This window comes from Trichogramma pretiosum, unplaced genomic scaffold, assembly GCF_000599845.2.
Source record: "Trichogramma pretiosum strain Unisexual culture from Peru unplaced genomic scaffold, Tpre_2.0 scaffold50, whole genome shotgun sequence".
In the NCBI taxonomy this organism is placed as follows: Eukaryota; Metazoa; Arthropoda; class Insecta; order Hymenoptera; family Trichogrammatidae; genus Trichogramma; species Trichogramma pretiosum.
This window is the reverse complement of record NW_019640807.1, coordinates 1,126,696-1,152,211: the sequence shown is the minus strand read 5'-3', so window position 1 is coordinate 1,152,211 and position 25,516 is coordinate 1,126,696. Positions and strand designations below refer to the sequence as shown.

General features: G+C 44.0%; 3 protein-coding genes across 3 annotated transcripts in view; 1 reads left to right on the top strand and 2 right to left on the bottom strand.

Moving 5' to 3' along the window:
• Window positions 1-25,516, top strand: part of LOC106649449 (ABC transporter G family member 14) — a 109,729-nt gene that overhangs the window by 63,103 nt on the left and 21,110 nt on the right. The gene's annotated exons all lie outside the window — the stretch shown is intronic.
• On the bottom strand, window positions 2,485-4,596 carry LOC106649450. Its single transcript, XM_014366879.2, has 2 exons — window positions 3,237-4,596; window positions 2,485-3,167 (listed from the first exon to the last, which is right to left on the bottom strand). The coding sequence occupies exons 1-2, from the start codon at window positions 4,489-4,491 to the stop codon at window positions 2,620-2,622; spliced, it is 1,803 nt and encodes a 600-aa protein (XP_014222365.1). The 5' UTR covers window positions 4,492-4,596; the 3' UTR covers window positions 2,485-2,619.
• LOC106649451 (zinc finger protein 530-like) lies at window positions 22,969-24,418 on the bottom strand. The gene is made up of 3 exons (XM_014366880.1): window positions 24,282-24,418; window positions 24,108-24,207; window positions 22,969-24,037 (listed from the first exon to the last, which is right to left on the bottom strand). The coding sequence occupies exons 1-3, from the start codon at window positions 24,305-24,307 to the stop codon at window positions 23,204-23,206; spliced, it is 960 nt and encodes a 319-aa protein (XP_014222366.1). The 5' UTR covers window positions 24,308-24,418; the 3' UTR covers window positions 22,969-23,203.

Sequence of the window (25,516 nt, the reverse complement as noted above, 5' to 3'; positions counted from 1 at the left end):
TTTTCAATCCTTTATGCTGCACGATCGAATTTTCGTTGTTATTAATTTGAGTAACGTAAAAAAAAATGTTTCATACATCAACGAACACTCGAGAAAGCAGCTGCTGCGTAAAAGCTCGGTACATACTTGCCTAGCCGTTCTTGCACGCTATACATCAAGCGCCTCGTGACGCATTGGATTTTTCTTGCGCCGCTGCGTATGTGCATTATATACACAACGAAGACGAGAAAACGCGCGACGATAACGAAGAAACTCGCTCGAGAAAAGAGAGAGAAAGCTCAAGCGAGCGACGCTAGTCGAGGAAAAGAAAAAAAAGAGGTTGCAGTGTGCAGCGAGTCTATACGAGAGCCGAGGCCACTTGTGGTGTATATTTATTATCGTGTTCTTTGCGCCGAGCGTAATATAAAAATTTATGGTAACAGATGAAAAGCGGAAAGAACGAGTGTTTTCTGACCAATGGATTCCGTGCACACGAGAGCGCAGCCTATTGAAGAACTAGGTCTCTGGTTGTTATTAATATATATATTTTTAGAAATGTCCCTTTCTCGAGCCGATCGTGCGTGCCGACTGCGCGCTGAGTGGAATTCGTCGGTTCGTTAACCGGAAAAATGTGTTTCGCGTCGTGGGGAGAATGATAACTGAAATTTTCTCGTTACTACGAAAAAAATTTCCCCCGTGGCAGTTGACTTTTTTTCGTGCCGCGTGAAAATTTGGGGTTTTACGACACCCGGCGATATGAAGCGCATTTTTCTTCCAGAGAATTTCAGAAATTTCACAGAATTATACCGGCAGTTGGTGTGAAGTCATTTTTTCCTCGCCATTTTTGATATGTTCATAACAATTTTTGACAAATTATAATACAATATTTCCGTATTATGGCTATTCAAAGTGAGGAAGAATCTTCGAAAAATTGTTATTTATACCTACCAAAACGTTGTTTTGCCACTTGTGGATTTACAGTACTCCATCTGTTGATGTATTCAAAAAGCTCTGATGATAAATCGTGTTGACAATACAATACGCATTTTGAAATACTAATCTTAACGAATCTCAAAATTGTTACTGTAGGTCAATGTGTGTGTGACTCCTTTCCCAGTGAAACATAACAATTTTTGCCTAACGAATGTGAAAAGTCATTCAATACAGTATTTCTCTCCGCGCAGACCTACGGAGAAAATCAAACGCCACCAAGCACTCGTACATAATACGTAAAAGGTTCATTGACGCGTTTTGCAAAAGGTTGTCGTACTCGATAATGCGTAAACAGAGGAAAAGAAAAAATTGTTTTTTCTTTTAATGCGCGACTCACACAATGCAACCTCCTTATATTCATCTACGACGATATATATATACTCCACGCTCGAGGTATAATTATTACGAGCGAGCGTCAAAGTGCCAAAGCGCAATCGCGAATCGTTCGCGATACGAATAATTAAATACGTTAATGCGCGCACATTTTACGATACGAGCCGATTAGATCTGCAGGGGAAGTGCAGGAAATCGACCGGGGCTATATAGAGGCGACGATCATAATGCACCATTCGCTTTTGATTAATATTCCAACGATGGCCCGTAGCAGCAGTATTATGTAGATATTTTTTTTCCACCATTGTCTGCGCTTGTTTATGGACAAGCTCGCGGAGATCGAGGATTATGATTTTTCCCGATGTCTCGATTGTATTGCGTGGCGCGCGCGGGTTGTATCCATTTGAATAGAATGGAAAATTTCGGGTACTCGAGGCACGTCGCGGAACGCCGCGACGACCATTGTGCTCTCGCGGTGCACGCGAATTACCGTTATATAGAATAAGCTGCCTCCATGAGCAACGAAATACGTACTTTTTTTTATTATTCCATAACGCGAGTCGACGTCTTTTTTGGATATATCCACGTTTCGTTACTGCGGCAGCGAAAAAGAAGAAATAAAGAACATAGTAAAGACGAAAGCAAAAAAACAAAAGCCATCGACTCGGCAGGCCGTTAAAGCGCACGACAATAAAAAAATGTATTACATGCGCCCGACCGATTATACTCGGCGCTGCTGCTCGAGAACGCGGTGAATCATAGGCTCGGCTTGGCCCATATAACCGCGTCTTATCGAACCTCTCTTGGTTTCTTTTTTTTTTTTTTTTTTTTTCATCACCACCTATACGCCACTACCGTATGCCATTCTTTTCAAATAAAAATTTCCGTAAATCTTGCATAGATATATAATATGACACGACGTACAGCCACGGCATACGCGTCGCTCACGCATTTTCGAGATCGTAAAAACCTTTCATAAAACTCGGATACGCATACATGCTCGCGTGAAACATGAAAATTGTGCCCACCGACGACCTTCCCTTATACACCGCGACCAGCAAGAAAAAAAAAGGTCAAAGTCGTGTGTGCGCGCCGTATGCGTCGCCCGAAAAATCGTAAAGTTTCCCTCACCCTAATAAAGTTTCCCTAATAGAAAAAATTCCGCGTTTATAGATAAAATTATCGAACCGCGTAATTTTTATTCACAAGTAAAAAAGATCATATCGTTACAGAACGTTTAAAATTACACATCACAATCACAAAGTGTACAATCGAGCGTTCGTATAAAATACGTACAAATAATATACGTAAAAATCAGAAATACTCCTCTGCCAGGGCCATGGCGGCCACCTCGGGCTTCAGCCCGTCCAAGTATCTCCTCGCCAGTGCTCGCGCGATGTAGCCCTTGATCGTGGGTCCGATGCATCTGAAGTGGCTGTCGAAGGCGCCCGCGTTGGCCAACCATCTCTCCCAGCACGAGTTCTCCAGCAGCCGGTAGGCCTCATCGGGCGGACAGGTGCATACGTCCAGCAGCGACACCGACTCCTTGATCATCGTTCCGCGCGCTCGCGCCAACTCCTCGAGGATCTGCGCCTCGGCGTGGATTCGGCCGCACGGACGATTATTCCTCGACTTCGGCAGCTTGCTCGTCGTCTTCGTCTTCTCCTCTTCCACGGCGCTCGAATTATCATCCTTCTTGTTCGCGCCCAGCGACATGTTGAGCAGGCACTTCTTGACGCCCTGGCTTATGTACATATTGCCGAGATGGACGATTCTCAGATGATTGCCGATGGCGCGGAGCACCGAGTTGCCGCGCCTCTTGGCCATTGCGCAGTGGTTCTTTATCGTCGTCGCGTTCGACGCTGTATACGAAAAATCATTCCTTTTATCATCATTAATCATCGCCGTATTTCAAACACGACGTTTCATACCTAAAGCTATGACGTAGGCCGTGTCGAAGTATGGCCGCGTCGTCTCGAATCCCAGCAGGAACTTCAACACCCTGGCCTCGTGCCTCTCCTTCATCACGAATCCCTTCGCCTTCAGCAGCTCGATTATCGCCAGCAGATTCTGGGCCAGCTCCAAATTCCTCAGAATCTCGTTGATCGGCTCCAAAAAGTTGCCCTCGAAGCTCACCCGGCGCGGATCGGCGCCCAACTCGAGCAGCGTCTCCACGGCGTCCAGGTCGCAGTGGGACACGGCGAGACCGAGGGGCGTGTGGCCCTCCTCGTTGCAGGCCTCGAGCAGCTCGGCGCTGTGCTCGCCCATGACGAGCATCCGCAGCACCTGCTGCACGTTCCAGGTGTGCCTCGGTGGATCGAACACGGGGCCGTGCAGGCGGCGCAGATGATGTCTACGCAGCGCGTAATGGACCAGCGTCTCCCGTCGATTGTCGCGGTGTCGCGTGTCCGCCCCGGCCTCGAGTAGTAGGCGGAGCGCCCCGAGCTGCAGCTCCGGCGCCATGATGCCGTAGCGATAGAGCTGCTGCGCGGGGGACACGCCGTGCCGATCGATGGCGTTCGCGTCGGCCCCGTGCCTCAGCAGCAGGCGGATCATCTCGAGATGATCGTCGACCTTGTCGTCCTGGGCCACGTTCAGATTCGTGGCCAACTGGCGGCAGAGGCGCGCCAACAGCGTGGCGCCCGCGCCGTCGGCCACATCCGCTCGAGCGCCGTGGCACAGCAGCAGATCCAGCACCCGGGTATCGAGCTGCTGGGGCGCCGGCCCGATGGTGACGCTCGACAGCACGTGGCTCAGATCCTCCCGGTACTTGTCGCGGCCGGTGCCGAGCAGCTGCTCGACCAGGCCCACGTGGCCCATCCTGCAGGCCGCCCGCAGGTGCGTGAAGTCGCCCTGGGTCTCCCGATGATTCACCCGCGCGTCGTAGATGTGGCAGAGCCTGTTGAAGATCTGGACCTGGCGCGACTTGGCCGCCTCGTGGATCGCCGTGCGACACGCCCTCGGCAAGCCGCGTATCTTGATACGGCAGACCTGGATGAAGCCGACGACGAACTCGTGGCCCTCCTGGCAGGCCAGGATCAGCATCGAGTTGAGCTCGTGGTTGCTCAGCGACCTCAGCACGGCCGGCAGATCACCGTGATCGCCGAGCCCGAACACGTCCACCTTCGAGCTGCTCAGTGCCAGTATCGCCTTGTAGAGCAGTATCAAACTTGTTTTAATCACCATTTTTCAACGGGGGGCACGCACGCACGCACGGACGGACACGATTTTTCCTCGCGACTGTGTATATACAGTTGTGACTTCGGGCTTTTACGACACGATCGCGTTGAGACTGTGTATACCGCGAGCGGGACGAGATTGAAAATATTTACGTTCGAGTAGGTCCTTCCCACCGCGCGATCTGTTTCGATACAAGCCCGCATCGTTATAAACAATTCTTGAGTAATTTTGTTTACGAAATGGAGCTTTGGCGAAATGGCGTTGTGCGCATCCCGACACAGAGACACCATCAATGACCGAAAAATTACAGTTTCAATTGCTTTAAAATAAATTACTGCACTATTACAATTTCATCATTTTCTAAAAAATTTAGACCAGTTTTTAACCACTTCGTATACGACGATAACACTTGAAGGCCTTACCACTAGATGGCGAGTGCCTTAATTCCGTAAATCTGCAAGTGGCAAAGTAATAATTACAGTATAAGTCAAACGCGGCTTATTTCGCATCAATTTCACACACATTTCGGCTCGATTACACGCACCAGGCTCGTATTGCACACGCCCATATTCCAAACTTGCAATTAATTATTATAAAATAAAGGAAAAGACAACGAAGTAAGGAAAACGACACAGAGACACCAGCAGCAGCAACTTATCTCCTTTTTTTAATCCATTCGTCATGTAAATATAGTAAACATGGTATTAGCATCATCTCTCACACTCTCTCTCTCGTCGTCTTTCGCATCTTTCTCTCTTTCGCTCTCGCGTAGTTTTACACTCTACATGTATACGCGATGGGTCTCTCGTCTAACGCACACGCACAAATACACGTGTACGCGATGGTATATAAACAGGAGCGAAAAGAGCTTTGTGTCTGTCTCGCGTCATCGTCATCGCCCGTCGTTGTCGGGGCGCCCCTTCCCCTCCTGGCGGTGCATCGCGCGTGTGTATACGCGTAGCGCCCACGTACATCCTGCGAGTGCGGTGCACTTATAGCCTCGTCGCGCACATGCATATATGTACGGATGTACGTGTGTATATAGGGTGCAACAACCTGAGCCCCCCCCCCCACCACTACCACCGCCGTCACCAGCAGCAGCAGCAGCAGCAATCGAATTCATCCGACTGCGCCGATGTATACGCGTGTGTTGTGTGTATTATACGATACACGACGATAAAAAGGCATGAAAACATAAAAGGATCGTGTATCGCGTCGGAGGTCGTTTTAAAAAATTGATTATTATACACGTGTGCGTTATATTCAGCAGCGACGGCGGCGGTGGCGGCGGCGCCACCGGTGCGCTGCGGCTAATTAAAAACTCAAAAACTATATCTCGATCCAAGGTTACCGAGTCGCGCGCACCACACGGGGCTTTGTATATAGCATATACATTATAAGCCTCTCGCTTTCTTTCTTTCTCGTAACTACCTGCCTCTGCGCGCACAACCTTAACCCCATCCCTTACTTAAGCTCTATGTGTATATAGTTGGTATATATATACGCGAAGTCGAAAGGGGGAGTATAGTAGCGTAGCGTTGAAAGACGACGTCGACGACGACGATGACGTATTATCATCATCGCAGCAGCAGTCTAGCGAGCTCGCAAAACGAGAGAGAGAGAGAGAGAGAGAAAGAGGGGAAAAAAGAGCTGACTTTCCTCTCTGTATAGTACACGTACCCTCTCTGATGAGACGCGATCGTCGCTGTAGTTCTCGCGAAAAAAGCTCCCTTTTGCTTTTGCTTTTGCTTTTTTTTTTTAAACTTGCATCGCGCACGCGGGGGGATTTTATAGACTCCATATACGCAGCTATGCACGTGTGTATAACACGAGTGACGAAAGGCGGTAGTAGTAGTCGTTCTAGCGGTAGGCGCGTACACACACATACATATAGACACACATACACGAGCAACTGCACGCGAAGGTCTTAGAAAGGGAAAACGACGGAGGGTCTGCGATGCTTCCGGTTTTACGTGTATACGCCGGCTATGGGCTGTATATAATACACACACACACATATATATAAGAGTAGAAGAGAGAGAGTGACTGCGAGGTGTATATATAGCGTAGCATAGTAGTACAGTAAAAGAAGAGGCAGAAGAGCTGCAACGAGCGGCAGACACGAGTATGTATGTATACGTAGACAGAGAGCGGCAAGAGCGAGAGAGAGAGAGATGTTCTTGATTACGAGTGCAGCGTCGCGTCGACGCGAGGGTAAGGAAGCAAAAAAAAAAAAAAAAAAAAANAAAAAAAAAAAAAAAAAAAAAAAACGGACGTAGCAACAGCTGTACATAGCTCCCAGCATCGGCAGTAATGGGACATGGGCGCGCAGAGGCTTTGAAAAGGACTTTCGGATATTTTTGAGCCGCGTATGTATTGAAAGAGCTCGTACCAGGTGCATAATGCATACCCTGTGTGTATTAATATCGCACGCGCGCGGCGATCCCAAAGTCGATGAATATATTAAATTTATATAGAGAAGCTTGCTGCTCGACCGGCCACAGCTCTGCCAATAGAGAGTGCGCGATTGTAAGCCAAAAAAGCTCGAGTCTGCGTAGAGCTTTTCAGAGAAAAAGCTCCGATAAAAAACGGAGAATAAGGAGAAGGAAGGGAAAGAGGAAGGTATATGGATCGGGAAAACATCTTTCAGCTGCGCGCTTACCCTATATAAAGCGCGTGTGCTTGTAACGCAACGACGCAGCTTTTACGGGCCCGTAATAGAAAATTTATGTATTATTATTATTATAACGCGTCTCGAGAGAGACGAGGATAATAGAAGAAGCTTGATGATAAAGAGAGAGATGGAGAGGGCAATGACACTCGCGGGATTTGCAAACGCTTGCACATTTTTGTATATACCATAATACGTAACAGCTGAAGCATCTTAGCTTAGCGGTATAATATGTATAGAGTTACCGCGGAGTACGATAAAGAGCAAAAAAAAAATCCGTGTCGCATTTGATACGCCCGTAAACAAAATATTTTATACGATATACACGGGACGACGATGCGATGCTGGGAGTGCAAGCGCAGATTTTTCGCGGGTGTAAATCAAACCCGTGTGGAGGTTCGTAATATGCTCGGTGCGTAGAAAGATGTAGGTATATATTGTAACACCTAAATCAGCACTAGTGTCGTTTCTCTCGCTCTTTTTATCGCGTTGCAGCTGCACATGGCTACGCGAAATAATAGCTGTATATATAAGTAACGACTCATTTTGTGTCATTAACTTTAATGAGAACTTGGTCATACGAAGACGGTTCGACGAAAAATTCGATTGTCAAGCTCGTTTGTAATTAGATTTAATAAAAATAATGAGAAAATTCAAATGGTATCTAAGAAACAAAGTAGGTAAATTCACACAGCTCCCTCTATGAAATCAATTCGCCTAAACTAACGAGTAAAGAAAGTACCGCAACCAACCGCCAGATGGATTTGTCTTAATTTTCGAGAAACCCGTACACAATAACGAAGATTATACATTTTTTATACGGGAATTATACATTTGTCGTGGGACATTATATTTATAATTGCATGGTAACCTTCATACGCTGCTTTACAAGTTTCAAAGGTTCCACAATTTTCTTCTAAATGTACAAGCAGGGACCTTACTTTGAAAAATTCACCACGGTATTTTTCACAAGTTTTTTCGCCACCCACAAACTAGGTAATTCTCCAAAAGCTTTCTCAGGATCAAACAGTTCAAACAGTTCTACTCGTTTGAACCAATCAAAAACGTCTTGTGGATTATTTCTCAGAGAAGCTGAATTCAATTCTATCAAATGATAATTCAATCTCGCTGAATTTGAATCCGAATCAATATCATCGTCTATTTCATATTGCAGTTCTGTAATTTTTTCTTCAAAACTACTCAAATCTTCAAATTGTGCTTGTTCTTGTTTGATATAAATGTCCATTTCTCGTTTCATTAAAGTGTCAGCTGCGCGCGCGATTCGCGTTACATATTTTCTCTATCCTATATAACTAAGCAGCGTATATAATGTATAGGGCGTTTTCACAAAGCGTTACTGACGGTCAGGATTGAACAGCTGATTTGCCTGTAGGCACAACAAACCGAGTTTCCATATACTTTATATGTTAAGTCGATTAGTTTGACTGCAAATTACAAATAAATGAGATGCTCTAAAAATATATAAAAAATATGTCGATGTAGAGGAAGACTTCATCTTTTCATCTATCGAAGCGGATTTTACGATTTCTCTTTAGTTATTGCAAAAAAAATTGTTGAAATTTCGGTCATTTCAGAGTCGAACTCGCTACTGAGCTGCTGTCAACACTGACTTGCGCGTGTCCGTGATTGTTTTAGCGATATTTGAAAATACATTTAAATATTAAAGCATGAGTATATTGCCTTTTTTGACTCAGTTCCCTTAATTCTTCAGAATTTCTATTATTTTTCGGCTTTCCTGTTGGTATACAAAAGAAGGAAAACTTTCCATTTTGGGAATTTGCTTTGCATCCTGTTACATAACACCTCAACACCATTTATTATTTTATGATTGCAGATTGATAAAAAAAAAACGAAATCAAATCTCAAATATCGCTAAAACGATCACGGACACGCGCAACTCGGTGTTGACAGCAGCCGAGCAGCGAGTAAAACTCCGAAATAACCGAAATTTCAACAATTTTTTTTTGTAATAACTAAAGAGAAATCGTAAATTCCGCTTCGATAGATGAAAAGATGAAGTCTTCCTCTACATAGACATATTTTTTATATATTTTTAGAGCATCTCATTTATTTGTAATTTGCAGTCAAACTAATCGACTTAACATATAAAGTGAATGGAAGCTCGGTTTGTTATGCCTACAGGCAAATCAGCTGTTCGTGCGAAGCGATTAGTGACGGTCTCTGAAAACAGCCTATATGATACAACGCGATTTGCAATCAGACGCTGCACGTGGCACTTGTCACATACACATGCGCATATATAATTATTAACTGACGCCGAGCAGCGACGAATTAGATTTTCGCGTTGCGCAAAAGGCACGATGAGCATATATATTATGTAGAACGTACAGGCGCAGATACGCACGCGGGAACGAAGTTGTAACGCGGCGGCGTAGTTATAACGACCTGTAAAATAATCGCCAGATCGTTGCATGAATATTATTACGTACAATAATAATATATACGAGTCTCGCAAGCTGTGTACGCACGTTTATGTGGACCGAATTACGGTTGGATTGATGCAGTCCAAAAATGAAATATCATCTCTAAATAGCGTACTCTTAATGGACCTCTCTGCGGCTCGGAACTGGATTTTCAATTTACAAATGGAATATTATATACACGAGATACTCCGCATGCAGTAATTAAAAATTCGAAACGATTGGATTTCACAAAATTGATGATTTTTTAAATGATTAAATTTTACGAGAATTTCGTAGTATTGAAGGAAATATAAAACAAATAAAAATAGAATCACAATTAATAGAAAAATCAAAAATGTTTTTTATTGATTACTTTATATTAGCGATACGAAAAATATTCAACATTAGCTTATTACATGAAAAAAGAATGGCAAATACGTGTACGATCGCCATCGCGAGCATCACTTTATAGCCTCCAAACAAATTTTATGCAAATCTTCGTTTCCCAGGTAGCGAGTCTTCTCCGAGAAAGATTCCAGTGCCCATCGCCGGTAAAATTCTCTCGTTAGTTTCTCGCACAGATCATTGGCGCAAACCTTTCTGTACTTCCTCGAGGAGACCATGACGATCAGGCCCGAGCTCGCGAAACGAAAGTAGTCCTCGTACGTGAGCAGTTTAGCCGCCTCGTCGTCGTCGGGTCGCAACTGTATGAGATCGTAGAGCGACAGACCGGGAACGATCGTCGTCTCTTTGGCTTCTCTCTTGAAGCACGGCTCGTCGTACCAACGCTCCTCGAGGTCCTCGTACTTGTGGAACATTTTGCACTTGGAGAACATTTCCATGATCATCAGCGCGTCGTTTCGGCGCAGCCCGTATCCTCGTTTCGCGAGGCGTTCGACGACGATCATGGCTCCGGCAGCCAGATTCAATTCGAAATCGCCCCACACGTGATGTTTCGGGCCTCGTCCCTCGCCGAAGTAACTGGCATCGGGAAACACGAACTCGGCCAGATCGGCACCCCGATCCAAGAGCGTATCCACGGCGTCCGGCAAAAAATTCGCCACGGCCCATTGCAGCGGTGTCCGACCCAACTTATCCCGGACGTCGATCTTCACGGGCCGATGTCTCTCGTCGCAGATCTTGAAGAATCGCAGCAACGAGCCGTCGTCCTTGTCTCTACGGCAAACGAGGTGCAGAGCTGTCGCGCCGTCCGCGTCCGCCAAGTTCGGGTCGGCGCCTCGTCGCAGCAGCGACTCGGCCGTGCTCGTGTTGTCGTTGCGCAGAGCCAAGTGCAGCGGTGTGTTGCCTTTTTTGTCTCGCGCGTCGACCTCCAGCGTTCGATGTTGTTCGTCGATTATCTCGAAGAAAATACGTTCCAAATCGTTGCCGTAGTATCCATCGCTTAGTACGTGCAGCGGCGTCGTTCCCTTCGAATTAGCTATATTCGGATCCGCGCCTCTTCTCAGCAGCAACGCGACGATCTTCAACCTGTAGTCGTGGTTCAGAGCCAAATGAAGCGGCGTATCTCCCGTTTCGGGCACGCGGAGATTGGGATCCTGGCCGTGCTCGAGAAATTTCTCGACGGCGACGACGCAGCTGGACTGGCAAGCCGCGTGGAAGTGCGTGTAGCCGGACTCGTCGACGTAATTCACGTCGAATCCGTCGTACACTTTGAAAAGCTCGCGTACCATGTGGTCGTGGTCGAGTCTGGCCGCGCGATGAATCGGTGTGGTGCGAAGCGACGACGATGGCTCGCCGTCTTCGTCGGGCACGTCTTTGTATCCGGTCCTTACCACGAACTCGATAAATCGCTCACCCGCATCGTTGTTCTTCCATTCCTCTTTAGAATTTACGCAATCCGTAAGAAGCCGCTCGATTTCTTCCTTTTGAAAAATATCCAGGAGTTTAGGAAGTTGGCCCTTCCAATTATCCATTAAAGTGTCCAGTCGAAGGAGTAATCGGTGACGCTCTTCTTTGATCTTCCCAACTATCGGCACGTCGGACGTGGACATTTTTTTGCGCACTCGCACAGAACACAAGATTTTTTTTTCACGTAAATCGTTCCCTGCAATCTTCCTTCGTTGTTTGCGCTGCGGCGTCGTAACGTGTACCGACTATATAACACGCGAACGAACGTGTGTGAGCGCAGCGCCGCAGCGCAAACAAATGAGCGCGACGCTGAGATTTGCAACGCTGTGGCAAATGCGTCGAGCGTCAAGCAGCAGTCGCGAGTGATATCCGAAAGTCGGCATTAATATACGCAGCCCGCGAAGTATCTAAACATTCCTGAGAGCGATTCTACATACGATTTTCATCTGAGTTTTGGGCTCCGGACGCATCGGATGGATAGTGCCAACTTCGAATAATAAATATTCCTTCTATTGTATTTTATTCTATTGTGAGGTTAAATCTTAAGTTGGCACTATCGGTTCGATGCGTCCGGAGCCCGAAACTCAGATGAAAATCTCATGTAGAATCGCCCTGAGGCTCGCTCGTATGCCGGTTTTTACGAGTTTACTACCTCTATTCAACGCGGACGTTTCACTTCAAAAGTACCGAAAAGAGAAATAAACGATCTCGCGTTACATTACACATGCACATATAGGAATAATCAGCGCTCGATAAATACATCTCTAAAAACTTGAGCACAAATACATTGTAACGCCCGCTGACCCCAAGACGAGTAGTCAGACCGGCAGGCCAATATAGTGTCTGTAACACAGCGCAGGAAAAACGGGTCACGCACTCGACTCGTTGAGCGAAGAAAGACCGCATTGAAAGAGCCTATATATGATACACGTGCAAGTATACGATACACATTGCACACGCACACGTTTATAATATACGCGCGCGTGTGTACGAGCAAACGCAGCGAGCTTTATTAGTTCTCGGCGCGGATAAAATTTAATCTAATTTATACACGAGCCGTATAGCCGAAGAGCGATTAGAAACATACGTGCCTGGCGTTTATGCGCATTAGCGTTCCGAATTCGCGATTCATTTATGTATATACATAGGAGATATCGCCAGGCATCTGGGCCAACGACGACTGCGCGCGCGAGTGTCTGACTAATATCGCACTTTTCTACTTGTTTTTATCCGGCAGAGCTCGCAGCAACGACGTCGAGCAGTTAATGCCCCCGCTTATATCATTATTATACGATGGCTCGCTCGCTCGCTCACGATGTTTAGGAAAAACAATTTGCCACGCGGGACGTATTTAATAATATTACCGTGTATTACCTCCGAGACGTCCAACAGGATATACGTGCCTCCGTATACAGGCCGTATATATAGGCTTATAAACACACAACATCCAATATATCGCACACGTGTATGTTATACATGCGGCAGAGTAGTGTATATATAAGATCTGTGAGCTGCTGCTGCAGCAGCAAATCTCGTGTAAGCGTCCTCTCTCTCTCTTTCTGCTAGTCAATTAAGCACGTTGCACTGTACGCGCGCCCCGGTACATATATAAAGATTTTTCATCCCAGATTAACTCCCGCTGCTTTGCAAACACACACGCTCGCACGTGTGTGTACTGTGTATTGCAAGTATAGTAGGCTCGCACACTAGAAACCCAATTCTCTCTCTCTCTCTCTCTCTCGTGTTGCATCTATCTTTATCCAGGCTATATGTACTACACACAGAGCTCAGAGGCCGTTCTAAGCGCAACGTGATTTTAATCTTTGCTTCAAAACGTATACACATACTGTGCTCCTTACGATCTGTGTGTGTGTGTGTGTGTGTGTGTGTGTGTACATACATCGAATAGAGATGCAGCTGCGCCGCACGACTGTATGTAATGCACGTGGATTTGAAAATATATTCGCATAATACCGGTAATGGAAAAAAAGCACAGAAGGGAAAGAAGGCGGGAGAAGAGAAAAATCGTATAAAACAGGCAGATGCTCTCTCGCAGCTCGGCCTCTCCATTATATGCGTTGTATATATCCTCGGTGCGGAGAGGCGCATTATTCGAGGGCGTTGAGCTCTCTACGCAGCCTCGACACCTACATTACACACACACGCGCTTATACATATATGTAACATTTGCGGAAGAATCGACGTAGCCTATATCCTATCCTAGTTTATATATATCATACGATATACATCCTTCATCTCTCTCTCTACTTTACTCGAGGCTCTGTATACCGTATAACACGCATTACATTACACCCACTCGCTCGCACACGCACGAATCGTAAACTCGATGATTCGAGGTCATAAAAATGTTTTAGCCCGTGAGCGATACATATTATAATAGATTAGACGCGCAGGACAGGTCCGTGTGCCGAGCAGCGGACAACATTATATATATACACTCGTGTGTGTGTGTGTTGAGTGTATTGTTCGGTATTACAACGAGATGCCGGACGAGATGATATTGCAATTGTGCGTGAGTGTAAGGCAATATACAGTAGAGAGAGAAGATAGGTCGACTAGCGGTACCGTATGTATATCGTCGTGCAATATATAAAGCGACGAAAAATCTTGGCCTCTCTCCTTCTCTCTTACCAATTTTTTTGCTTTTATAGACCAGCAGCGAGGAAGCGTGATAAGCACTCGCGATATATATACCTACGCCATAAAACACGATTACAAAGACGCGTACGGTATAAAACGTCGTGAACGAGGGAGGAGAAAATTCGCGTTCGATATCTCATTGTACAATATAGGCCCCTGGTTCTTTGATTGAGGCGAATGAATGATCGTGCGCCTGTGCGAATAAATAAATGCAATCTCAATTTGTACTCGATTGTTTGCTCGCCCTCTATCGAAGGATAAAGCGTGAGGTATCTCTCTCTCCCTCTCTTTTTGTTCGACCAATTCTTTTGCATAAAACTCATATTTTCACGAAACCTTGCTTTTGCTTATACACTTACTTTGACTCTGTCATTTGCAGATTTACAAAAATGTATATACTCGCCATCTGGTGGTGGATCCTTAAAGTGTTCTTATAATATTTAAAGCGGCTGAAAAGTGAAGTTTAACATTTTGTAATATAATTGTTACAAAAAATCGCCAAAAAAAGAGAATTAATGATAATACTTTTTTGAAACCTTTTTAATGGTAATTCCATAATCAGTATAGGCTTATACTAATGCCGAGCATTTCTACAGGTGGATGCTCAACGAACGTTAACGAATCAACGTCAAGTACATAATACAAAGCGTCGAACCTAATACATCATGCGCTTTGTGTATTTACCACGGGATCAAAGTCCCTCTCTCTATCTCACTGCCATTATAATACTCACGAAACGAGGATAAGACGCTCGCGCTTAGGTTCATTTGTATCCACCCGCGCGTACTTATATACAAAGCGCCATACAACATATACCGCTGCAACTGCTGCGCCGCACACGGCAAATGGGTCAGTGGAGCACGAAAACAACAACAGCAGTGGCAGCAACAGGACCCGCTTCGCAGACAAACGAACGATATATATATGTATAGGAAAAACGACCGCAGCACGAGAAGTGTATAGAGAGAGAGGCGCGGCACTGTTATACTACTGCGAGCGGCGCAGAGTTCTCTTCTCTCTTCCTGCGGTCACCACCATCGGGCACCGGGCAATTCTCGATCGATGTATAGATATACGTATATATAATATGCAACATAATAGCGCCCAACTGTACGCCACTGCGGATTTCTACTCAGCTGCCCCGTTGTATTCCATGGGAGCGCATCCTCCTCTCGATCGTTTCTTGCAGTAGGGGGGGTTTTTTTTTTTTTTGGAACTTTCGCGACGTTCGCCTGCTGCGCACGAAATTAAAATAATTGATACCGGCGTAGCCGCAGACGTAGGAAATTTTGTATTTAACTCGGAACAAAAATAACGAGGAGCAGAAAAAAAAACATTTGAAATGTAAAGAAAAGGAAAAGGTTTCGTTTCCGCATACTTTATATGCATACGTTCGGTCATGGGTACGCAGAGAATAGAATATACTGAGAGTCTCTTATTATGAGGACGCCAAGACGGTATGGTAGCGTACGTATGTGCACACACTCGTCGCGGCTGGGCACTTTTATAATAATATGTAATATCCGTACGTGCCTCCAGTGCTCTCGAGTCACTGCGTAAATTTATCCTGCCTCTCCCGCTTCGGGAGAAAATTCACCGATATTACAACGCACGAGTTCGAAGTAAACTCGTATTGGGTATTGTTATAGTCGTCGTCGTACGCGCCGATCTCGTCTGCGTAATTGTGCAATAATGCACGCGTACGTTTGCGCAATATTATTATCCCGAGCTTATAATAAAGCGCGCGAACTTCGACCTCCCCCCCAAAACGTCGTAACGTCGTTATGCAATTTTCGACGCAGCGCGCGACGTATGCGAGTATATCGACGCGGCGCGTGCCGTCGGGCTTTATAATAAACGCTTGCGAACGTATAACGAAATTTTGTTTACTTATAGTTAGTGTAGCCGGTGCGACTAAGACGAATCGAGTGCAATTTTTATAAAATCGAACAGAAAAGTTAATTTCTTAAAACCGTGCTCTGCTTTATACTATTATTTTTACTTTGTCACTTGCGGATTTTTATAGATTAAGGTAGTCGCCCTCTAGTGGTGGAGACTGAAAGTAGTGGCATCGTATTTTTCAATGATATAAAATTTTGAATCGGCTAAATTTTCATTTTCAGATAATTTAAAATGTGCTTTTTATTTCCAACATAATTGTAATAAGAAATATCAATATTGACGCACCAATTATTAATAATAATAATAATATATTTGAAAACATTTTGAATGGTCATTGGAAAATTATTAATGTTGAATACTTCAACCAAGTTATTCTCCAATATAATCAATTGTACTATAACGTAAAGCTCTTTAACTAAAAATCTATTTCTCCTTTCTGTTGCAGGTAAGACGGCTGTACACAAAATTCGTTGATCATTTCAATGCGACTCAAGGTATTGGGACACGGGGCATTTATTGTCGGGGAATTGAATTTTACAAATATTTCCACACGCGTAGCTTTTCCATCGTACGCGACAATAATTGCCATTTACATGTATAGGAATGCGTAAGTAGAAAAAGCCACGCATAAACGCAGGCGCTCAACTTTCACGCGAGATACATACGCTAATATACATTCGAGACCGAGCGAAAGAAAACGAGAGAAAAAAAACAAAAGAAAAGAACAACAAATTTGCATAATTATTATAAACGCGTATACGTGTTATTGGCTTCTCGGACGCAACGACGACGTCGACGACAACGACGGCGTTATTCATCTGGCAACAAAAAAATAAAATTATAGACGGACTCTATAACGCAGCCGCAATAAAAAAAAGAATAACGACAAAAAGTATGAAAAAAGGAAAAATTAGCCGCCTCTGCGTCGTCCCAGCAGCAGGCCGCCGCATAAATTGTCCGAGTGAAATTTTCGCGCCGCACGCGTTAACGGCATCGCGCGCACTTTTCTATCCCTGCAGTGCAGCCTCAGCGCGTCTAAATCCCGAATGATTTTTTTCGTCTCTCTCTGCTCTCCGAACGATGTTGCCTCCAATGTACCACGTCGTTGTTTTTTTTCACTTCAAGCCTCGCGGCTCGAGAAGTGATCTAGCGGAACGCGATACACGACTGACAAGTCAACCTATAGCTCTCCGCGCAGGCTTGTCTCGTAGGCGCGATATGGGCGGCTTGCATACATATATGCACGCGTCTGTAATGTAGTACGTTGTAATGTGGGCCAGCGGCAGCAGCAGCAGCAGCAACGACTTTGTTGATTTTTTTATTTTTTCATTTATTTATTTATTTTTATTTATTTTTTTTTTGCGTCTATGTGCATGTATATTGTAGCACTACGATAGACACCCACGACCCGCTCGGCGGAATAGATAATACCTTGTCTCTTGGCCGTGCGATTCGTTTTTGGCCTCCGCCGCGACGACCGATTGGCCCCTTTCCTGGAAAGGATGGGCTGTGCCAGTCTCGAGGAAAGAAGAAAATTTTTCCTGGGCTTACAGATGTACCGGGCTGTATCGTTGCGACGCCCCCAATACCTCAGCGAGATGTTTCAGCGCCGGGACACGAGGATCGCGCCGCAAACCAGGAGCAGTTCCCTGCCCCAATTGACGGTGCCTGACTCGAGCTCGGAGGTGCGAAGGCGCTCTTTCTCCATCATGGGCGCAAGATTGTGGAACGAGCTGCCGCTGGCGGTTCGCGACACCGAGTCGCTCCCGCTATTCCGACGCCGATTGCGCACCTACCTTGCGAGCCGTCGCTAGCGAGCCGGGGCGATGACCATAACTCGAAATCTTAAAATAATTATTCGAATAACGTTCGTTGTTGTGCAATATGGGCTTGAATCCAATGTGTGGCGACTTTTATCTATTATGCAACGCAACACTATGTAAAATTGTATGTAATTTAATTGGTATTAGTTCACTATCTCTATGAGATGAACTTGAATAAACCTTGTCAAACTCAAACTCTCTTTCTCTCTCTTTCTTCGTACAGCTGTTATATGGCACCTACATATAGTGTGTGCAGCTACTCGTCCGTCGTGCGCGTCTCACGGCATTATGGTCCGCCCCCGTAACTGTCTCTCGCGACAGTATACATATACTTTATATATCTCGATCTATTTTCTCTCTTTCTCTATCTATCTCTCTCAACTCCGAGTCTCTTCTATTGTCGTGTTCCATTTCGTTTCTTATTCTTCTTCTTCTTGGTTCTTGCCACTTCTTTTTTCTCGCTCTCCAATCGGACTTGTATATACTCGAACAATACGGCTTAGAAATAAATGTGTGTGTGTGTGTGTACAAGTGGGCAGGAAGTGCTCGGAAGGGATTTGTAGCCCGAGATTAGGCCTACTCAGAAGAAAGAGAGAGAGAGAGACACTCGAGTGGGTATTAGCCGTGTATTGTACCGAGGTGCAAATCTTTGATACAATACGAACCTTCGATTCCGTTATGATGATAATGCACGTATACACTCGTACGATACATCACAAAGATATCTCGCTGCAATAAACCTCGTTGTACCTTACGTCCATACGTATCAGGACTTATAACGTATATATAACGCTCGGGAGCGAATCGTGCGTATACGGCACAACCTTTTTAACAACTCGTGAAAACTCGCCGTACGTAAAGCTCTATTAGACTCTATATGGAACTAGGTTAGTGTGTGACTCATTTGTCTCTGCACACGCGGGTCTAGCCATGCATGCCGGTGCACACGAGCAAACGATAAATGAGTATTCAAATGAGCGTATACGCACGATATTATATATAGAGAAGCAAAAAGGCGCCGGTGGCTCACGACAGCGAGTCGGCGGCGTGTCTCTTATAGCAGGAACGCGCGCGCGTAATATCGTTACACGTGTGCATCTATTACAGCTGCTGCTCTTTCTCTCCATCTCCATCTCTAAGTGTTGACTTACTAGCGAGAGATCGCAAATGGGGGCCTACTTTGGGCCGATATATAAAAATTTATATTTTTCGACCTATCGGGTCAGTCGGCATATATTACAATACATATACTTACTCATGTTGATTTATGCACGTAGATATGCTAAACTCGAGCTTGACTGTTTCTACGAGTCTCTTTTCATTACCCTCCTTCTCTTCTCTTCTCTTTCTCTCAATTAGCTGATTGGATTTTTCGTCTTGCCCGCTCCTCTTTCTTTCCCTGCGCCAAAGCGCGACTATATATACAGCTAACGCGCTCTGTCTCTGTCCAAAGTTGCGCCTGTATATAAATGCGAAAGAGCTTTTTTTTTACGCATCGTCGATTATTTATTTTTATTTTTTGTCGCAAGGAAGAGAGCCGATCCACGATTGTAGGTCATTCGTAACGGGGTTTTCTAAATACTTTTGCGCATTAGCCTCGGAGATGGCCGAAAGCTCGCGATGGGATTGCTGCGCTCTCTATATTTAATCCTATATCGGACAAATTATATTCGCGTGCAATATAAGCATCGCGGTGAAATAGCTCTCAGGACTGCGTGATGAGCTCGCTATATCAACTGAATGAGATCCATTGAATTTTCAGCTATCGTGGTACATTATTGGGACTCGCGCGCATTTTACTCGTGAATTGGCTCTTCGACTCTTCGCAAGCTCTCGAGCTCGATGATATTTATTTATTATTATATATATGGCCATCGGCTCGATTCTATCCGACGATATCTCGCTCGAGCATTATATATACGTCCGTGGATGAAATTTTAATTACCGATCCGTCGATACGTACGCATCGATCAGTCGCATTCGTAAAGCGATGCGTCTGATTTACGAGCGCGTGAGAAAATGATTTTTTCCTATACATTACGCATCACCGAGCGGAATCGAGGTCGAAAATTGATCTCGTCTCGCGCGCGATATCGGAGAAAAATTAGAATTTTCCTGCAGGCCGATAAAAATGCTCGGCTATTTTCTTGGGGAGCTTTTACGATCGAGAAAGCTCTCGGATTGAATGAACGAGAGATTGGAGAGAGTTGAAAGAAAAAGTCAAAGAGAAAGACGTATATATCCGATGTAGGATCGTTTGTTCGTATCGATTATACTTACAATTTTTTCATCGCATTTGAATTACGAAAATATTACGTAAATATTACGAAAATTACACGATTCGAACGATTGATTCAACAATTTTCAAATTATGAGATTGTTGTAAGTATTTTTTGAGAGGTTATAGTAAACCTTGTTCTTGTCGAGCGAATCATCCGAAATGGTACCTAAGTCAAGGCTAGATGGCGCTACCCGAATTTTCGGAAATCGCAAGAGAAAAGGCAAAGTTTTAGAAATAATAGAGCCAAGAAATCCGTCAAGAAATCTATCAAGAAATCCGTCAAGAAATCTATCAAGAAATCCGTCTTTTACGAGAATGGTAACTTTGGTTGACGAGGAAGACGAGCGAGCGCGATAATCGCAGAAACATATCGACTATAGAGCCATAACCATGAGTGTCGAGAATTTGAGCACTGTGTACAAACTCTACGTATTGTAAACAAACGACAGTATCCGAAGACTTTCGTAAATCGAGTTCCGACGTTTATAAAACGTGTACGGTGCCAGATTTTTGATTCCGTCGACAGATGGAGTACGACGAATCCGCAAGTGGCAAACGAATTTTCGATCAGTATAAATACAAATGTTCAATCAAACTTTAAGTAATTTAATCCCGACGGCTACGACGGATACACCCTTTACACTCCTTATAATAAAACTACCCGAAAAAGTACATTACATAAATTGAATGCGCCTCCTCGACTTCGATGGCTCCAGTGATGCGACGTTCGCTAATTATCTCACCCGCCACCCCCGCGCGCGTACACACAAACGCGCAGCGAGATCGTTTACGGTACGTTTTCGTATATATACAACGAGCGCACGTGTATCGCGTATATCATTCGCACGATATCTATATACGCGACGACGATGAATGCGCGTGTGTAAAAGTATATCGTCACGCGAGGCGCTACATGCGTATATATATATATATCGGACGCGCCCCGGAGCCCATTGTGCAGTCTCTAGAATAAATTATATAAAGCCGAAATGTGTACGGTATATGCGCGTGTATGTGTGTGCGTCGCACGTGGACTGTATTATTCTTTTTTTTGTTCGGAGTGTATACACACACGTAAAGCCCTCTCCTTCTCCTCCGCGGCCTTCTTACGTTACACTTACTTCGTTTTTTTCTTTTCTCTCTCTTTCTTTTTTCGCCGGTTAAAGTGTCATTCCGCGTACACACATGCATGTGCGCGTGTAGCAGCACCTGCGGAGGAGATACACCTCGGCAGCGCCGCGCATCGCTCTCGGGCTCTCTCGGGTTATATTATCGAGTTCGTTGACCTCTCGCGCGCGCGTGTGATACATTATACACGCCTATAGGTCGTGTCACCCCGTTCCTTGCGGGCCGAGCACACACACACACACACACACATTTTTGCAAGCTCGGCGGTGGCAGGTATACACATCCACGTAATACGCGTGTTGTCGTTGGGTCGTTGGTACGTTGTACATCGTTGTTGGGAGGGGAAAGAGAGAGAGAGAGAGAGAGATAAATGAGGCGTGAGAGCTCGAGCCGGTGCGTATAACGCGTTACATTTATAGATTATACATATACGTATAACGCGCTTCGTTTTGATCCTCTTCTGCGAAGCGTAATAGGGATTTGTCCGCCCTCTCGCGCAGCGCACGATCACCGGTTTCGTCGCTGCGGTCATTGTCTTCTTTCTTTCTTTCCTTCTCTCGTTTTTTTTTTGTTCATATTACGGATTGCTGGTTTTTTTTCTACGCGACGAGCTCGAGTTCGTGCCAAAATAAACACTTGTCGCGGATGATTAGAGGCTCGTGTTTTTACTCAAGTTTTTCTTCTTCTTCTTCTTCTGTTTTTTTTTTTTTTTTTTGTTATCGTCGAGCGAACGGCTCGCAAACGCGCTCACGTGCGGTGGCCGAGTTACATCATCGCTCGCGGAAATTGATTACTCTCACGAGTGACGGAGCACGCGCGCGAGCGTATTTACGAATAATTAGTAAATTTATACGCTTCATCGATCGATCCCCCCCGCCCGCACGTGTGTGTGTGTGTGTCTGTGCAGCTTTATATAATTAGACAAGTTATATCGGAGGCAATTTTCGACGGATATCGGGAAAAGAGTTAATTGGCTCGCGGATCGAAACGGAAATTCAATTGGATCGTGCGTATGTATTGAAAATCGTTGACTACAACCGTAACAACGCGATAACAGCAACAACAACGAGGACGAAATGAAAATAAGTCGGCGTTGGGGTCGTTGACTTTTTCGCGGGTAACTCGTGTACTTTATTGCTGAAGATCGAGAGAAGGGGACGAAGCTATCTTGGAAACGAGCGGCTTGGCTATGTATATAAGCGTGTAATGCGTGTATGAATGGACGCTGAATGAAATAATTCAAAACTGGTGAATGCATATAGCTGCGTAGAGCGACGATATAGTTCGGAGAGCCGCGCCTATATTATACGCGAGCAACAGCAACTGGTGGTAAGGATCGTATCGAGAAAGGAGAACGAGTTTTCCGCGTGCTGCTTCTAGCTCGCGATCGCTACGGCGAAGAAGAAGAAGAGGATGAGGGAGGTGGAGAAAAAAAATACCGCGAGTCATAAAAATGTAAAATCGTATTGGAAAAATTGCAGTTATTGTCGATTGCGCTAGGGGTGGGCCTAGAAAAACGTATTTTCATGGGCATTGATGCTGTTAAATTTTGTGAATGTACGGGCGTATACTAATAAGAGGAAGATAGTTAGGAAATATTATTTATATTTTGATGAATGTAAGATAGGCGAGCGGAAAGGTTTTTTAACGCAACAAAAAAATTAATAATAATTTTAAATACTTTATTATTCCTCCCAAAATTGAAGCATATGGAAAAATTTTCGACAATCACGTAGCGTATTAATTTAGTTACAGAAGTCTTCATTGCGTTTACACGTCTCCAGACAAATGTCAGCCTCCTAGGGTTTCCTAGGGGTCCTAGGGTCACCAACGTACTAGTTGGTGAAAAAAATTTAGTGTTTCTTGAAGTTATCTTTGTATCCAAATCGTTTATGACACATCTCACATTCGGATCATTTTCCATAATTATGTATTTGGACTAGGTGAATTTTGAGATGACTATTGAATCCAAATTATTTGTGACAAATGTCACATTTGAAAGGTTTTTTCGATTGTGAACTGTATTTACGTGTCTTTCAAGGTGACTTTTTTGTCCAAATGATTTATGACAAATGTCACATTCAAAAGGTTTGCTACGATTATGTACTACATTTATGTGTTTCTTGAGGTCATTGCTATATCCAAATGATTTCTGACAAATATCACACTCGTAAGGTTTAGTACGATCATGTACTGCATTTATATGAACTTTGAGATGATCTTTTCGTCCGAATGATTTATGGCAAATTTCACACTGAAAAGGACTTATACGATTATGTACTATATTCACGTGACGGTTGCGGAGCCATTTTTGTCCAAATGATGTATGACAAATGTTACACTCGAAGGGTTTTCTAGGATTATGTATAATTTTTATGTTAGCTTCAAGGCTACGTTTGTGTGCAAATGTCTCGTGGCCAAGATCAGATTCATACGGTCCAATGTTTTTATGTATCGTATTGATGTGTCTTTTTAGACTCGCTTTTTCTTTATAAGTTTTTGGACACTTTTTGAACTCATGTACTTGAAATTGACACTTATTATAATAATCGAATTCTTTTTTTATCAAAATTATCAGTTCCTTATCTTTCAAGTAATTAGTACGTATTTGTTTTTCTTTTTTCAAAATAGGTAAATAACTTTGGTCCTCAGATTTGCAGATGATTGTCGATAGAGACGGCAGTTCAAGTTTAACATCTTTGCACTCAAAATACGGGAATATTTTTTCATCTAAATTTTCCTGTGACGCCATAACCTCATTTATGTTATTTGTCTAAAATTAAAATTTTGCAATAGTTTTGGATAGTGAAAAAACAAAACATAATCCAAATGATTGAACTCACGTTTAATGTTTCAACGTTTTGTACTTCGCCGAATTCCGTCGAATCGAAATTACAATCGTGGTCTACATCTGGCCAATTATCGTACGGTTCTTCCTTTATTCTGGAAAATAATCAAGTTCGATGAGACGATCACTTGGAAAAATATCATTGCATATGTACACAAAAAAATCATACCTAACTGTGTCCTTCTGGTTTTCCATCTCTCGCCTTAATCATACGGGTTTTCCACTGTGAATTGCAAAGAAAATATTTGAGGTTATACGCCTCGAGTTGACAACACTGAACCTCGATTTCACCTTATGAGCACTTGTTTACCGACTAATTCGTATACTCGCTAGAGACTGAACGCACTACTGCGTATATTAGCGAGGAGACGCCGTAATTGGGATAGCTCTTCAGTGATATTTTCCCCCTCTACCGTCGACATCCCATACGCAGTCATGTACTGCGTTAAATAAAGGAACTCGCCGAACTTATACACCGAAACTGTAATGAAGATGTCGTTCGTACAGGCGCATAATTTGCTTGCGCATACTTGCGATATATGCAGAGAAATATTCACGCAAAAGAATCATATATATCTCTGAACTCACACCGACACAATGCATAATTGAGTCATACATGTGATATTGTACAACAATGTCTATGTCTATGTTGAACATTGTATAACTGAAGTAAAAATACGTATGGACATCTGTAGATTTTTGGAAGGTGCCGGATAATAAATTTAATCAATGTTGTGATACCTTAGTTTTCAAACTTGTAATGACAGTAATCACCAATAGATGTCGTATCTCTTAACGTAAACAATGTAGTCGATCTACTTTTATATAAATTGTATGGACAGATGCATGTAAGTTTCCAATCATTGCAGTGTATGTTTATATACGTGTAGCTACAAACCAAATTTATAGTATATTTAAGCGTTTTTCTTTCTGTTTAATATATTTTTTAATGAAGTAAATTAAAAAAAACATATAAGAAATATTTAAAATTAAAAAATCAAAGTGTATACGTAATGAGCACTTCTGAGCGTCGTAAAGCAGTTGTTGTTGTTGTATAGAGTTGTTTACGTCGACGCAAAATGAAAAAATAACGCTCTACGCGTTTGCAGCTTTCACTCTGCACCTATGACGCACATGTGTACGTACACCATTGTAGTTCGAACATTTCTTTGTCCTTTTAAAAGTGTCGTTCGTGCATGTACATATGCAAAACGCGCATCAATCGATTGAACCATTGAATCGCGTTTTAGCAGCAAGAAGCCAAAACAAAAAAAGATCACACGAGTGTTTAATCGTGGCGCCATTCGTACCGATTCCAACGAGTCGCATGTGCGCTACTTTGATGTTTACAAAGCGTATCTAGCAGCAAATTAAATGTAACGCATTTTTACGTTAAAAACAAAA

What these genes read in the sequence shown, in the direction of transcription:
- LOC106649450 (XM_014366879.2), bottom strand. Translation starts at nt 4,491, where the DNA reads ATGGTGATTAAAACAAGTTTGATACTGCTCTACAAGGCGATACTGGCA. An exon ending in GGCCTACGTCATAGCTTTAG is followed by an intron (nt 3,168 to 3,236) that starts GTATGAAACGTC and finishes TTTCGTATACAG; the next exon opens with CGTCGAACGCGACGACGATA.
- LOC106649451 (XM_014366880.1), bottom strand. Translation starts at nt 24,307, where the DNA reads ATGGAAAACCAGAAGGACACAGTTAG. An exon ending in AACCAGAAGGACACAGTTAG is followed by an intron (nt 24,208 to 24,281) that starts GTATGATTTTTT and finishes ATTATTTTCCAG; the next exon opens with AATAAAGGAAGAACCGTACG. An exon ending in AAAACGTTGAAACATTAAAC is followed by an intron (nt 24,038 to 24,107) that starts GTGAGTTCAATC and finishes TTTTAATTTTAG; the next exon opens with ACAAATAACATAAATGAGGT.